A 14,867-nucleotide genomic window follows, 5' to 3' on the forward strand; every position below is an offset into this window, starting at 1 on the left:
TATACTTGCAGCTTGCTTGCCAAGTCAATGGTAAATTACAGTACTGTTCTCGGAGGCAAGTTAACGCGGATGACGTCAATGTTGGGGATGCGGGCGGGACACGGAGCCGAGTTTCCATTGAATCTCTCAATAGAACCCCGACATAGCGTGCACAGCGATTGATCACTACGAATGACTGGCCTAATTGATTGCTTGAATTGTTCGGTAATAGTGCTATCGGTGCAATAACAGGCGGGAATTTACAGTCAGCGTTAGTATGCCGTAGCCTTACAGCGGGGTAGACCAGGTTAGTACATGGGGTTGATGAAAAAGCACCTGATGGAGTACCCCGTCCAGAGTACTGGTCGACAATAACTGCATGGCTCTAATGCTGTACAGAGTAGCTTCGTACTCTACAGGGGTGCTTACAGTAGTACTGTCCCCAGGCATGCCCGATTATCCCATGCCTTCATGGACGCCCAGCGCTGATGACTTGGGGCCCTGTTGGGCACTAATCTAATATTGGTCACCCTGTTACTCCGTCCCCTGTGCTTGTACCCTCGTGTTCGCCGGTCAAATCGGAAACGAAGCCCTCCATCTTGTCAATGACGGGGGTTCATCTGTTTGACAAGACTACAAACAATCAGGACATTGAGCCTGAGGAAGGACCTGGCAATTTCCAGGATCACCTGATCTTTGTGTGATTCCTTTGTCCCAAAGTGATAGTACAGAGTATACCTCCACGCAAGTCATCATGCGATGTGTAAAGCCCGGCACTTGTGCTTGGCATGAACTCTCTCTTTTCCAAAAGCAAAGACTACCACTAGGTGAACCATCAGGCTACAACGGACCTGTCATAGGGAGTTCAACATAGAGCGTAGATAAGCAGCCAAGATGAACGTCCTCGGCATGCTAGCGACAATTTCCGTAGTACAGCATGCTGACAGGTTGCAGACCCGGATTGCAGGCGAACTCGCTAGAATTCCATGGGTAGTTGGTGGTATGCATCGTTTCCGAGCTTTTCTCGGGGACTGTTCGGTGGTCCCCGAGCATTGTAAGGATTATAGTCGGATGAACAGGGTTACGACCGGGGCCGGGAAGAAAGGAAGCCCTGTCAAGAACTGCTAATGTTCAAGGTCATCTGATCACATCTGGGACGCGGCAGTATGCTGACATGGACGCCCGGACTTGCTGCATTCAGGAAGGGGACCGTTAGTCGCCGGATATGCGGCGTAAACAGTGTGCGAGGTGCCGAATACCCATGTGTACAGTACGGGTTCGCGGGGTAGGCTCTCGGTATTGCCGAGAAGTACGGTACGAGTAAGTATTCGATCTGATAACAGCTTGCTAGCCCAAGGAGCGGTGAAGACTCAGCCACTTGGGCAGCGGGAGGCTGAACAAATGGCACCGCCGGATGGTTGGACAAGGCAACCGGTATTCACTGGTTCTGATTCCATCGTTGGTCCTGATTCGAATTCACTCCCTCCGTACAACCCTCCGGTGATAATGCCTTTGATATTACTGACGGGAAATCGCTGTACCCGTTCCCGATCTGGATAAACATGCACATACATTAGCGCCCTTCCATCGATCAGAGACGCTGATTATGACGTTATTTTGCATGGGAAATGTGGGGTTAGGGGCCGGTAGCATTCTGTATGCAAGTTGGAGGTTGATACTGTCTGTACTCGTAAGATTGTTTTGGAAAGTCTGCCACCCATTAGAGACTGCCTGCTATCGTGGGCCTGATTGACACGACCGTTGATGATGAGTTACAACAAATGTTGTTTTCATTTTTCCCGGTCAAGAGCGGACGACTCGTATGAGCCAATCGCTCGAGTCCGGTGATTAGCAATCACATACGGAGTACCTACACCGAACATTCTACGACTCCCAAGCAACTCCTTTGTTGGCCGACGAATCAAACTACTGTAACTACGACAGACTGCGTCTGTCAACGCAAAGAGAGCATCGTATGCCCAAAGGGAAGTCCGTTAACCGAAGCCGTCACCGCTGGAGCGGGCCGGTGGAGCATCGGCTTGCTTCCATGCCAGTCAACATCGCTACCTCCGACTTCACTAGCTGCCATTGAACTCAGACATCAGTGATGACGTCGTTGCGTCGATCTATCGGAGCTTCCGCGATCCCCTTTCGGCGCAATTACAGCCAGCCAACGTTCTTTCGTAATTTTGTACAAAGTAGGCTAGCGGTCACTTGGATACTCCGTCGGCTGGGTTATCAGATCATGGTAGAAGTGCTCATAGGGTATCACGGGACACAGCATTCCGCTCTTTCAGCGTGCTTGGCGTTCGGCTTGTCGTCTTACCGCAGTTATAGTAGTCTCCCTTCATATTCACGAAGCCGTTCCTGATTTTCTGTTCGACTCTGTTGTGACATCATCGTAGTGGACCAGCTGATCTCAGAATCGTCCGCCAGTTTTAGCCTCCTACTAGTTGGACCGTCAGAGTTCCCACTTTGACCATTGTCCTATCCAGTGGGAAGGGTCGAGGATCAAGGATCCCCCGCGTTATGGGCTTAAGGTACCCATCCAAGCGCCAAGTTTGATCGGGACAATTTTCCACAAAAGAGCCGGCCAATAGTCGGTTCCGCAGGGGGTGGTGATCAGTGTCCCAATCACAAGCCTGAACATTCAAGCTTTCTTCATCGTATTTTCCGGAATCTTCGTCCCGGAATCCCGCCCTTCGGACCCGGCCTATGATTCCACGCGCCTTTTGTCCCCTGGGGTGGGGAGAAACTTGTCTGTCATGTGTCATGGAGTTCGTGCTAACCTAACAGCCGCCGCAACACGAGCAATTAATCTCAGATGGAATTGTTCCCATGGCGACAGGACTCTCCGATTTCCGAAAGCCAAAGGTGGCAGAAAACTTTCGAATCTCATGCACGATTGACCGCGTGCAGAAGAGTCGCGAGTGCAGAGAAATGCATGGGATTGTCTCGTCTTGGCAGAATTTACGCGACCCCCTTTGTGCCCATCTTTGAAGCTCAACCCATCAGGGGCAAACCGTCAACCTATACCCTAGTCTGTCGGTGCTCCGTTCAAAACTCAGTACGAATCGAAGACCTCCTGAATTCATGGCCATCATTTGGCAGAGGCTTCCATTTCTGGACTGTGCTAAACGGCCCACTCCATTGGAGCGACCGACTTTGACAGGCGTTGGGAGCTGAACTGGAAGCAGAGATTTGTCTGGGCAGCCGGAATCGCACCTCGCCCTCCGGACTCCATACCGTCCGAAGAAGGGACTCATTTTTCCATAACCTAGTAAGAAAAAAAGTAGGTATTCGTACTCGTACTAGTCGTTCTTGGGCAGCCTTGCCCCGTCTTATCCCTTGTCCTGGTCCATGGCCCAGCCGCCATGAATGTTGTCCAAATTCCCCGACAGCCTGGTGGAGCTAACACTCGCACTAAAGGAGCTTAGCCTATCCTGTCTGTCACCAAATCCAGCCCTCTGGATAGGACGATGATCATTGACTCCATAGGACTAGCGTGGCTGTGGTTGTCGATTTCCCCGGCGCCGGGACTCAGGAACCAGGCCTGCGGCCCTGGCGGAAATTGTGACCAAGTGGATGCCCTTTGCCTTTCCAAGCCTCGTTTCGACGACCGGTGAAACTGAGAACCGAAATCATCTCGACCACTGATTCGCGTCAACGCTTGGTTTTCTTTTTTTTTCCTTCTTGCACTGGTCTCTTGGATCCCTCGGTTAAATGACCCTTTTTGTGAAATGGACAAGGAGTGTGTTCTCCGTTGGGACGGTTCTGGGTTTTGGGTACAGTTGCTCTCAGTCTCCCATTCTCGGGACCTAGGCGTTTCAACTATGGAGTACACTTACGAATCTTACTCTTCAGCCTCTCGTCCTATTGGAGAAATGCCGGTTCCAGATAAAGGTGACCATGCATGGGATCTTACGCTGTATTTCACGATCTGTGGGTCATAGTTGGGTTGCATGCTTCGAGATCCATTCTACCTGTCACGAAGTTACGAACTGTAAGGCAACAGCTCTGCACGGTGATTTCATACGAATAACTCAAAATTGTCTTCATGGATCCATTCGTCCCCTTTCCTGGCCCACTTGATTAAATTAAATTGTAGACGGTGAGATGTGTGCTGTCATACTTAAGTATCCCATCGGTGCTCTCCGTTGGCACTCGGAAGATACCGACGACACATCAGAAGAACACCCAGTAGCTGAGTTTTCCACTTGATCCATGCTATCTTCCGCATCGTGGCCAGTGTGGACTACTCAGATATAAATCGAAGTTGAACTGGGCGGTGCCTCCAACAGCATACGCGTACCGGTCCTGCATCGGTGCTCTCCGTTGTTCCGACATACGATTTTGCAATCCTAGGCCAGAATTCCATGCCATTGAAGAACAGCCCTATTTAAAGGTGTCGGTTCCCATCCTGCTTAATTCTCTGTCAGTCGATCGCTTTGGCGCACTGCTCGCCAGACACTCATGATGTTCCTCGTGCGCTGGTGGAAGCGCCGTTTCCAGTCTAGTGATGGATTTCCAACTCGACAGTTGTTCGTTCTTGGTACGTGTGGTTGATGTTTTGCTGCTCACTGGGCTTCCGTGAGCAGATTGTCTTGCGAATTGACCCATGGCTAATGATGATCGACAGCTCTGGTCCGCATATGTGAACCCATTGCATTTATGTCTATCTTCCCGTATTCCTATTACATGGTGAAGTACTTTCATGTAACGGACCAAGAGGAAGTTATCGGTCTCTATGCTGGTATGATTACCTCGGCCTTTACCTTTACCGAGTTCCTTTCAGGCGTCTTCTGGTCGCGCCTGAGTGACAAGGTAGGCCGCAAGCCCGTGCTCATCATGGGTTTGATTGGTACTGCCATCAGTATGCTGGTTTTTGGATTTGCGCCCAACTATGCCACTGCCATCCTTGCACGAGCCCTCGGCGGTCTCCTCAACGGGAACATTGGTGTCCTCCAGACAACCGTTGCGGAGATCGTGACAGTCAAGGAGCATCAGCCCAGGGCATATTCCATTATGCCGTTTGTTTGGTGTCTCGGATCCATCATTGGTCCTGTAATGGGCGGAGCTTTGGTCCAACCATGCGAAAACTACCCTGATTTTTGCGCACCAGGCAGTCTACTGGACCGCTTTCCCTTCCTGCTTCCAAATCTGGCGTGCGTTGTTATCCTTGCGTTTGGCATCAGCATCGGCATCTTATTCCTGGAAGAGACGCATGCGGAAAAGAAACATCGAAGGGACCTAGGTCTGGAGTTGGGTCATTGGCTTTTGGGCAAGACCTTTTGCAGGCCGGTGCAGGGTCACAGTCTCGTTCCACCAATTGCGGAAAAAGCCGAACTGATCCGCGACGAGGAATTTAGTCCATTTGAGGATGATCCTCCACCAGCGTACACAAGCAGGGAGGCGACTCCACGATCGTCGTGCGCTGAACGCTCCCGCTTTGTGATTCTCGGACAAGACGATGTCGAGCAACAGTGCAATGCTACGCAAGTGGGCTTCACCGGCGCTTTCACCAAACAGATCGTACTCATCATTATTGGCTATGGGATTCTGGCATAGTAAGTGTGATGTACCTTACAATACCAGACGGGTTCTGACGGTACTTTACAGCCATAGCGTCTCATTCGACGTGTTGATGCCTATTTTCCTCGAGACGCCAAAGCCTGACAACCCACCGATCTCGCCTTTCCGCTTCACGGGAGGTCTGGGGAAGTCTCCCAAGACGGTCGGGGTGATGAACGGCCTACAAGGTGCCTACTCTCTGTTTGCTCAGCTTTGTCTCTTTCCTTTCCTGGTTCGACGCTATGGGACATTACGCGCATTCCGCTTCGTCTTGGTAATCTGGACACCACTCTATTTCGCCGTGCCGTACTTGGTCCTGCTGCCGCCCATTCTCCATATTCCGGTCGCGCAATTAGCACTGCTGGCCAAGATCACTCTCCACGTCATTGCTTTCCCCTCGGTCAATCTTCTGCTCACCAACTCCGCACCTTCAGCTGCGGCTCTTGGCTCTATCAACGGCGCAGCAGGGTCAGTGGCGAGTTTAAGCCGCGCTTTGGGCCCGACGTGCTCCACATTGTTGAACTCAAAGGGACTTGCGATTGGTTTCTCCATCCTCTCCTGGTGGGTATGCGGCATCATCAGTGCAGTTGGCGCGGCGGAGAGCTTCTTTGTGCGGGACGTTGATTCTCGCGTCAATGATACTGCGGCTCAGCCAGAAGTGGAGACTGAAGATCTAAGCGCACGCCGGCGCCATGATTCGATGCTGACAACAAATCAAGGCGACGTCATCAATCCCGAGGAGGAGACTCGGCTACTTTTATCGGCACGAACCAGTTCAGATCTAAGAAGCTGAGACGCTTCTGGGCAATACCGGCTGCGACTTCAGCTAGAATTGCGCCTGAAGTGCGATGATCAATGACTTTTCTCTTCTCTACGGACCAAGCTACAATCGCGGACAGCACGCAATCCAGCTGTCAGGCTGGTCATTGTTGCTTTGCTTGTGTGATTCAGACTGTGCTGGCAACAGTCACGAAGCTACATGACTTGCATTCAATACTCTTGTTTTGTTACTTTTTCTCTTGGCAGGGATGTTTGATAGAGTGGAAGGGTCATTTGGCAGGGTTGGAACACGCACACGACTTGGAGGGAGGCCATTTGGTTTCTTTTCACAGCGAGCTTGTTTCATGCATTGTTTGGGAGTCCGGGATTTGTTCATGAGCATGCATATGGATGGATGGACTGGACTGAAAACAGTTAGAGGAGGAAGGATTTGGAAACTTTGCGAAGGAAATTGCGATCTGTTGGTTTGGGACATTTGGTGGACAGGAGCAGCACGGTCGGTTATTCTTGCCATGTCATTATTAATTTCGGTCGTGTACCCATTTAATGTACCCCGTATCTCGTTCAGTGTCTAAATGCGCGGCTGCTCCTGTAGTTTACGTACCTTCTCGAGCCTGTTCCTAATTCGACGGTGGAACCCGTAGGCCGACAGCTTTGCACTGCAGGCTGTTCACGCTCGAACTCTACTGTGCATGAATTCAGAGAAACACTTCGTCTACGAATTAATACTCTCTGGATGTAGGCTACCCACGCTTTTCTTTACCTAGGTTTGAGCTGCCTATTTCTGAGAAAACTAGGCCAATGAGGACAAATAAAAATCGGTGAGGACGGATCACGCACTGTAATTCGTGGCTCATCAGCTTCCAGAGCGGCTTAGGTTCCAGGGCGACCGACGCGAACAAGTGGAAATTTAAATTGGCCCAAAAAGCAAGGGACCGTTGACAAAGGGAAGGAAAAAGAGCTGAAAAATGAGATCGCTCGGCCCGCGATTCCGAGATTCAACCAGATTGTGTGTTGATCAACGCCGAGGAGCGGCTGATGTACTGTTCACTGGAGGTAGGGGAGTGAACGCTAAAACGTTTGGATTTTGGACAGGGACTTCAGGCAAGGCGAGGCCAGAAAGGCTCGAGAATGGAAAGATTAGCAACCAATTCCGGTAACTGATTCGATGAATACGACAACTGCATCATCCAGTAAGCACGGTGTCCAAATTTGTTCATTGAAAGATACTAAATTGTCAGGGGGGTTCGGAGAGTGAAGGACAACTTTTCGTTGTCTTCCGCTCACCGCCGATCCGCTGCAGGCCATTCTTAGTCACAATGTTACTGGATCGTACCTTGTACCGTCTTGTCGCGTGGACTGGACAGGGGTCTTTTGGCACTGAAGCCCTAATTCATCCAATCCGACTGAGCCCTGCCCTTTGGCATACCATACCTCTTTCGGTAGATCCCCAACCGGTGAATGGCACATCTTATTCGAGATTTATCGGTATTGGACCCGAAATTTCAGTTGTTATGGCCCAACATAGGGCCGGTGCTTTACGATGATCTGACCGGAACTGCTTGGATTCAGTTTCATTGAGATCTGGAACTTCGTGCTCGCAGTCCCTACTATAGTTAGGTGCTGTTGACAGCTACATTATCCAATTGAATGATTGATCGGCTCAATGCCCAAGGAGCTGACTGTCAGTCTGGCGCGGCCCGGGTCCGAGTGCTCCGCCGGCTATGTACCAGTCGGCCGGTCCGGCTGGTTCAGGGAGGCGTTCATGCCGGTTGCCTTTTTTGTTGACTCATATCGATCCCCGGTCGCAGGCTGAAGCTCCGGCTATGCGGACTAGCCCAAAGTCAAACAACGGTGTACATATACCACTAGTAAGCCTACACAGCCTAGCTGTCTCAGTCGGTTCCTTGCATGCGATAGGATAACAGTACGGTGTTCCGTTAGGCTACATAATGGTGTACGGAGCTTTAGACATGACTCATGAGGAGCATTAAATCTCTAGAGTATGAACTCATTTTGGTCATCAGGTGACGCGAAGCAGACGCGAGACACGATATGCAATCGCGAATCAGGTTCAGGCGTTGAGCAAGGGGCTCGCCGACTTTCTGGACGCGACATCGTCAATGCACGATATCCTACCCTTATTGACTGGCGCTGATTGTGTGCTCCTTACTGAATACGGAGAATGGTGCATGGGAACTCCGTATACGAAGTATGCGATTTTTCAATCTGAACAAGGAGTTGTGACAGGTCACACTCACATGGTTGACGTTAACAATACCGTATCATCTGCATGATGAGTTCAATTCCCATGCACAACAGGAAAGAACGGCATTCTCAGATTCTTAGCCTACTGCCATATTGAGCGATCGAAGCCAACATATTGCCGGAACCCGAAATCTCAGCCGCTGTGCTTGGACGTTGAGAGTGTAATGCCAAGAATAGCCAACCTGACCTCAGCGAGAAACCATCAATCCGAGAGTTCACAATGTAAATCAGTAGTAATACCCGTTTACAGGTTCATAGCAATGAGCAACTCGGTCCGTTCAGAAGCGTCAAAGCGCGCATGAAGCTACTATTCCTAAATGAGATACATTCCATCAAAGCCCTTCGGCAATTTGGGCTGTGACTTCATGTATCTCCATGTTCGCACCCGCGACCAAAATCCTTGAAGAACGGATTCACCTTAGGGAGGCAGTCAATCAATCAATCGGCCTTGTGCAAAAACGATCCGAGTAAATCCCAGCCGTTCGCCGGAGAACTCTCTATTTGGAGTCCCACATGACGATCTGTGCGATATATCACGCAGTTTTCTGCAGGGTTTAGATAGGGCAGTGACATTCTGCAGTCAGATCACATGGTACATAGACTGGTAACCTCCATGCTTGGGACATGTCGACGGCAAGCTCCTTTCATACCAGAGAGGTAACGTCGCGCAGCCTAGGGCCTGAAGCCCTAGTGCGTCTTGGCATGCGGACGATCCTGAACACGTGACTCACTTTGGATCAGTCACAAGCCTGGTGCATGCATACAAGCGAGCATGCACGCAAGTGTGAGCTCTTCAGAAAGGGGAAGTGCATCATCAGTTTGTCCGCCTTTTGTCCGGTTCTTTCGAAGCTCTCTTGTCGGGTTATGCGCCTGGCATCGCTCCTCCCCCCGAGATACACGCTCACCCACCGGATGAAATTATCAGGCGGCTTGATAGCAGTACGTTGACAGTATCGCCCTTCATTACCAAAGGGCGCATGAGAAATGACCGCAAATAATTCGAAATCCGACTGATGCCGGCCGGACCGATGATTATTATAGCGACAAACCATACATGTATCTATTCGACATCCTCGAATTCAATACTTGTCGGAGAGGCCCTTGTCTCGTATCCGGCCTAGTGCATCACCTCGCCTAATTAGTGCTCAGCCCTGAAGCTGACAGTCCTGGAGATAGATAGTTGGCTGAGAGTTCTAGAGAGAGATTGCCACCATTGAAAGAGGCCTGGCGTGGAGGAATCTTGATAAATGGCTCCAAGATTTCGAAGCTATTATGACCGAGGCCGTCAGATTGGGCATATCGAGAATCATGAGGCCGTTCGGATGTTCTACATCTGTGCGGAACACCTCTCTACCCGGACGGTACTCGCGACATGAGACGTAAACTGATTCGAAAAACCTTCAAGGATTATCCTTCTCTTCAGATGGCATCGCGGACTTTCAGCGGATTCGAAAATTCTTATCTTCCGATCGGAAGTGCTTCCCATCGCTAGGAGATCATCCGGGATCCTACGTCACTCTTGGTGGCCAAAACGAGGGGACGGAAGAAGCAGAACGAATTAAACTTTAAACAAACAAATCGAGTTTGAAATGCGTCTGCGGAGGAACGCACTTTTACGCGCAGTGCTACTATCTGAATCCCCAGAAAGCACCCCAATGGTTCAAATGAGATCGAACCGAATTCTTAATATCTCACTGGCTGAGTTGGGCCAGTCCTATTATCTCACGTCAGAGGAGGTACCGGAAGGTACCTTTGACACTGAGAGAATAGCGTCTAGTGTCCTCCGCAACCTAGAGCGCCTGGCGCCGTCGGATTTCGACTAGACGTGCATAAACTCCTTTTCAACAGACACATGCAGCACCATGTTGAAAGCATGGTCAGTTCTTAAACAAGACTCCCGCGTGTCCAAAGCATTCAAGATTCCGTGCGACTCCCACGGGATCCAATTAGTTTTTTTGAAGGTCATCCTCGGCCTAGGATCTATCAAGGAAGTATTCGAACCAACAGCAAAGATCATCGAATACTTCAAACATTCGCCGAAACAATATTCTTTCCTCCGAGGACACCAAGAATCCAATTACGGGAGGCACTACGCCCTGATTGGATCTGTAATCACTCGGTGGGGGTCGACCTTTCGAATGGTGAAGTCTCTCCCGAGATTCCAAAAAGCGCTACGTGATTGGGGCAGGAAGACAGGAGAGAAAACGGCCATAATGGATGTCTTGATGGACATGATGTTTTGGGACAAGCTGGAGCAATTGGCCAAGATTCTCGCCGTGATTGATGAGCCTCTGAGGATGTCGGAGAGCCAAAGCTCCAGCGTTGTGAAGGTTAATTTGGCATCTTTCCAGCTTTGCTACCAGGAGTAGAATGACTCACATTTCACCAGGTTGCAAAACGCTGGTTCAATCTCCGTGAAACCCTCGAAGAGAAAGGGAAATGAACGTCCTCCGAGAGTGATATCATGGATTATATCAAAGGACCTTCATGGCGTTCCCAGCAAGAACGCCAATTGAGCAACCTCCACATTCTGGCGTACTATTTGCAGCCAAAAAAAAAAAAAAAAAAAAAAAAAAATAGCTCGTCGCGACTTGAGGAGCATACGTGTCACGTTCACACGGCGATCATTGAGTATGTTAGGAAAGCTGGGCTGGAGCAATTTTACGATTTCTGGCGCAACGATGAAAACTTTTTCAACGCCTTGCGCTGGATGTATGCGGATGACCCTCTTCTTTTCTGGAATATTCAGTCCTCGGACGCTCCTGAGGTTGCGGAGCTCGCTATCCGTCTTCACCAAGGCAAATTCAGTGGCATCGGAGCGGAGTTTTTCTGAAATGAATTTCAACATAATAAGCTCCGAAATCGCCTTGCTCCTCCCAGAGTCAACAAGTTAGTGTACATTTCGATGAATGCAAGGGCTCTGGAAACTGTTGCTGGGATAACGGACGAGGAACTTGGTGAGCAAGAAATCGAGGAATTGATGCTCGCCGAGGAAGATGCGCATTTCGAGCAAAACGTTCTCTCGAGTGCAGTCATGGGAGGTTGCTCGCTTGCAGAACCTTTGGAAAGCCAAAAAGATGTTAACTACCATGTCACCGCCTGCCAAGTGTGTCAGGGCAATATGATTCATTGACACAAGCCCTACGGAATGCTGAACCTGTTGCCTGTCTCATCGGAACCGTTCGAGATAGTCAGCATGGACTTTATCACCGGACTTCCTACCTCGAAGTGAGAGAACAAATTTTACAATGCAATCCTCGTCATTGTTTGCCTGCTGACGAAGTTTGCAATCTACGAACCCACCCGGCCCGACATCGATGCAAAAGGACTGGCTAAGATGCTATACCGACGGCTGCTCGACTTCACTGTGCCCAAACACATTGTCAGTGATCGAGGCAGCCTGCTCACCTCGGCATTCTGGAGCGCCATCTGCCACTATCTTGCGGTAAGACGCCGGTTGAGTTCGGCGTATCATCCGCAAACGGACTGTCAAACGGAGCGCCAGAATCAAACCCTCGAGTGCTACATTCGCAATTACGTTAGTTTTCAGCAGAACGATTGGGCTCGTTGGATCCCCTTAGCTCAATTTTCCTGCAATTCCGCCCGCCACAGTGTCACGAGCGTCGCACCAGCTGAGTCCCTTATGGGGTTCAGACCGAACATTGAGGGTTGACGTGGACCGGGAACCCGAGATTGGGAAAGATAGCGAAGAGCCACGCCGAGGAGATCAAGCGCCAGCAAGAAATCCTTGCCAAAACCCTCGAACGAGCCGAGGCATGCTAGGCGCACTATTACGACAAGAGACGACAGGATATGCAGTTCAAAATCGGATGACTGGGTCATGCTTCGAAACGCGCATTTGACATCTGAAAGCCCAACCACCAAGCTCGATGCGCGTCAAACCGGCCCATTTTTCATCGAAGACACGTGAGGCAAGAACGTCTACCATGTGAAGTCGCATATTACGAGAATCAACAAGTCCCTCGGGAAAAAATGGATGCTCGATCTGAAAGTGAATAACGACGGGTATATCATCGCTTTTCGAACCCTATTGGCCACCATGGCTACCGCAGAGACACCTCGAAATCATCTACCAAAACAGGTTCTTTGGAATTGTTTCGCGCGAGGGTAAGCGTTCCCAAGTTACAGTCATTTCCGTGTCAGTATCAGTTTTGCCTGACCCCCTGAGTGTCCCGGAGCTCATCTAACCAAGAGTCAACCCTGAGGGTACTCATGCAGTCTTTACTCCGTAACTGCTAGATGATTTGTAGACTCTCTTTACTCTGCTAGATCGTTCATGTCTGCCTTGGAACTGGGGGAGGAAGAAGACGAAACGGGAAGAAAGGTGCGAGAAAAAGCTAAATACTGGGGGTTACATGACCAAACTTCTGCACTCCCAGTACGGATGCATAGGTATGTATTTGGTCGCGTGAATCGCTTGTGCTCCAGAAATGACCATCAGGAGCAACAGGCAGTGAAATCTCGAACAATAAGAATTTCATATTTGAGACCCAAAGCGGAAGAAACAGGTAGACTGGAGAGTTTACCTATCAGCAGTAGCCTACGGTACCTAGCCAGTATTGCCTTGTACTCGGCGATGTAACCTTTGTCTCTACAAAGAGACAGAGATACCAGGAGGAATAACAGGGTTCGGGTGGAGAAAATGAGGAGAAATCCGTTCATGATCTAGCAGATGAGGGAGCGAGGTACGGGTGTCGCGACCAGAGAATCAGGAGGAAATTAGACAGACACATACCTAGCTAAGTAATGAGACACGCAAACTACTGAGATTTAGATTCAAGGACATGTATCGGCAGACAATGTTCTTTTCCTACCATTCAGCTGTGATACTATGTATTGAGTCCAACATCTAGTCATGATTCAGTATGTAAAATTTCAACTCCAGATCATCCGTTGCTCGTGATCACTGGCGACACTGGTAGTTAGATGAAAAAAGGGCGTTGCCTGATCCAGCTCAGTCATCGACAAAGATATTCTCTGAGCGTTTACAAACATGGCTCGTGGCTGCCTGCAATCTCCGCAGAATATGCCGCAGTTCTGGCACATAGCATATGGAGACGAACTAGGACCCTTTGAAATCTTCAAGGGCACCAAAAATGCCCAGGCAGAATAACCTGATGAAATGCTGGCCCCTCTGTGGATTGATTTCCCAATGAGAGCATATGTATGGCTTTCCCAGCCCTTAACGATGACCGAGCGTTCACTTATGCTCTCCGACAGTAGATAAAGCCCTAAAGAGCCGTTTCGTCGGTGGAGGAACGTCTGTGTCTGTTCACGGGCAAGCTTGAAGCCATTGTCAGGCGAGATGACCGCGTAGAGTGACTGTGGAAGCCGCTAATTAGATAGCTGACGCCTTAAACCTGAACGACTTTATCGATGTCGAAAGCAGTTTCTTTCTGTCTGCCAGTGAGATGAGACTTCAGCCATAGAGCCAATGGATTCTTTGATTTCTTGGAACAATATCCGCTCTGATTTCTGAAGAGTTTCACGTTCTCGTGAACGGATTCCGAGGAATATTGAGTATGGCCGAAAATCCACAATTAGACACCATCAAGCCATGATCACTGCTCATTTTCGATAAGGCATGTGGCAAACGCCGCACTCCACGGGCTTCCCTCGTGGATAGATTGAGAGGTTCCCTTGGTGATTGGAGCATGATGGGTGCTTACCACGATCCTTTTCGAGACACTTTGCGCTTCGGGCCGCCTGATGAAGCTAATCTCGTCGACCAGCAATTCCACATCCTAAGCATGCTCAGCGGTATGGTCGGCGACGGTCCATTCTGCGATACGACGGAAATCATTGGCCTTGCTTCGTACAATATCCTCTGCTTCTGGTGGGATATGCGAGTGCAGCGTGCATCCCAGTAGCGTATCCCCGACCAGGTCCACTCTCTTCTGGCTCATGACAACCAATCTCCCCCTGAGCCCTGGTTCCTGCTGCAGCTTATCAGCCAGGCCGAGCCCCTCTTGGCGCGAGATACCATAGAACTTGTGATTACCAAGTACGAGATAAACCCGGGCGATCTTCTGGTAAACAGAGCGAAGGAAATCACAAAACCGTTCATAATTCGCCAGTGGTCCAATATCGCCGGCCAGTATCAGAGCAGATAGCCGACCCAACGCAAGATACTGAACGTAGCGTACTGCTGGCCGACCTCGAGATGGAGGTCCGACATGGCCTAGAAAACAGATTCGAGTGTGACGATGAGCGGGTTTGGTGAGGACCATAGTCGAGAAAATGAAATA

General features: G+C 50.0%; 6 protein-coding genes across 6 annotated transcripts; 3 read left to right on the top strand and 3 right to left on the bottom strand.

The window, feature by feature from the left end:
• Positions 1–2,923: 2,923 nt before the first annotated feature.
• Positions 2,924–3,605, top strand: VTN49DRAFT_6830 (uncharacterized protein; the record flags this gene model as incomplete). The annotated part of the gene is made up of 4 exons (XM_069415032.1): positions 2,924–3,046; positions 3,152–3,271; positions 3,409–3,424; positions 3,484–3,605. 4 exons carry the CDS (start codon positions 2,924–2,926, stop codon positions 3,603–3,605), a joined length of 381 nt encoding a protein of 126 aa, XP_069264870.1.
• Positions 3,606–4,452: 847 nt separating this feature from the next.
• VTN49DRAFT_6831 (uncharacterized protein) lies at positions 4,453–6,343 on the top strand (the record flags this gene model as incomplete). The annotated part of the gene is made up of 3 exons (XM_069415033.1): positions 4,453–4,531; positions 4,619–5,546; positions 5,599–6,343. The coding sequence occupies 3 exons, from the start codon at positions 4,453–4,455 to the stop codon at positions 6,341–6,343; spliced, it is 1,752 nt and encodes a 583-aa protein (XP_069264871.1).
• A 90-nt stretch (positions 6,344–6,433) lies between these two features.
• On the bottom strand, positions 6,434–6,844 carry VTN49DRAFT_6832 (uncharacterized protein; the record flags this gene model as incomplete). The annotated part of the gene is made up of 2 exons (XM_069415034.1): positions 6,434–6,507; positions 6,562–6,844. The coding sequence occupies 2 exons, from the start codon at positions 6,842–6,844 to the stop codon at positions 6,434–6,436; spliced, it is 357 nt and encodes a 118-aa protein (XP_069264872.1).
• A 3,892-nt stretch (positions 6,845–10,736) lies between these two features.
• Positions 10,737–11,041, top strand: VTN49DRAFT_6833 (uncharacterized protein; the record flags this gene model as incomplete). Its single annotated transcript, XM_069415035.1, has 2 exons — positions 10,737–10,928; positions 10,988–11,041. 2 exons carry the CDS (start codon positions 10,737–10,739, stop codon positions 11,039–11,041), a joined length of 246 nt encoding a protein of 81 aa, XP_069264873.1.
• An 897-nt stretch (positions 11,042–11,938) lies between these two features.
• On the bottom strand, positions 11,939–12,441 carry VTN49DRAFT_6834 (uncharacterized protein; the record flags this gene model as incomplete). Its single annotated transcript, XM_069415036.1, has 3 exons — positions 11,939–11,963; positions 12,007–12,120; positions 12,194–12,441. 3 exons carry the CDS (start codon positions 12,439–12,441, stop codon positions 11,939–11,941), a joined length of 387 nt encoding a protein of 128 aa, XP_069264874.1.
• Positions 12,442–14,363: 1,922 nt separating this feature from the next.
• On the bottom strand, positions 14,364–14,849 carry VTN49DRAFT_6835 (uncharacterized protein; the record flags this gene model as incomplete). Its single annotated transcript, XM_069415037.1, has 1 exon — positions 14,364–14,849. One exon carries the CDS (start codon positions 14,847–14,849, stop codon positions 14,364–14,366), a length of 486 nt encoding a protein of 161 aa, XP_069264875.1.
• Positions 14,850–14,867: the final 18 nt, after the last annotated feature.

The sequence above is a fragment of the Thermomyces lanuginosus genome (assembly GCF_041956635.1).
Source record: "Thermomyces lanuginosus strain ATCC 200065 unplaced genomic scaffold VTN49scaffold_42, whole genome shotgun sequence".
Classification (NCBI taxonomy): Eukaryota; Fungi; Ascomycota; class Eurotiomycetes; order Eurotiales; family Trichocomaceae; genus Thermomyces; species Thermomyces lanuginosus.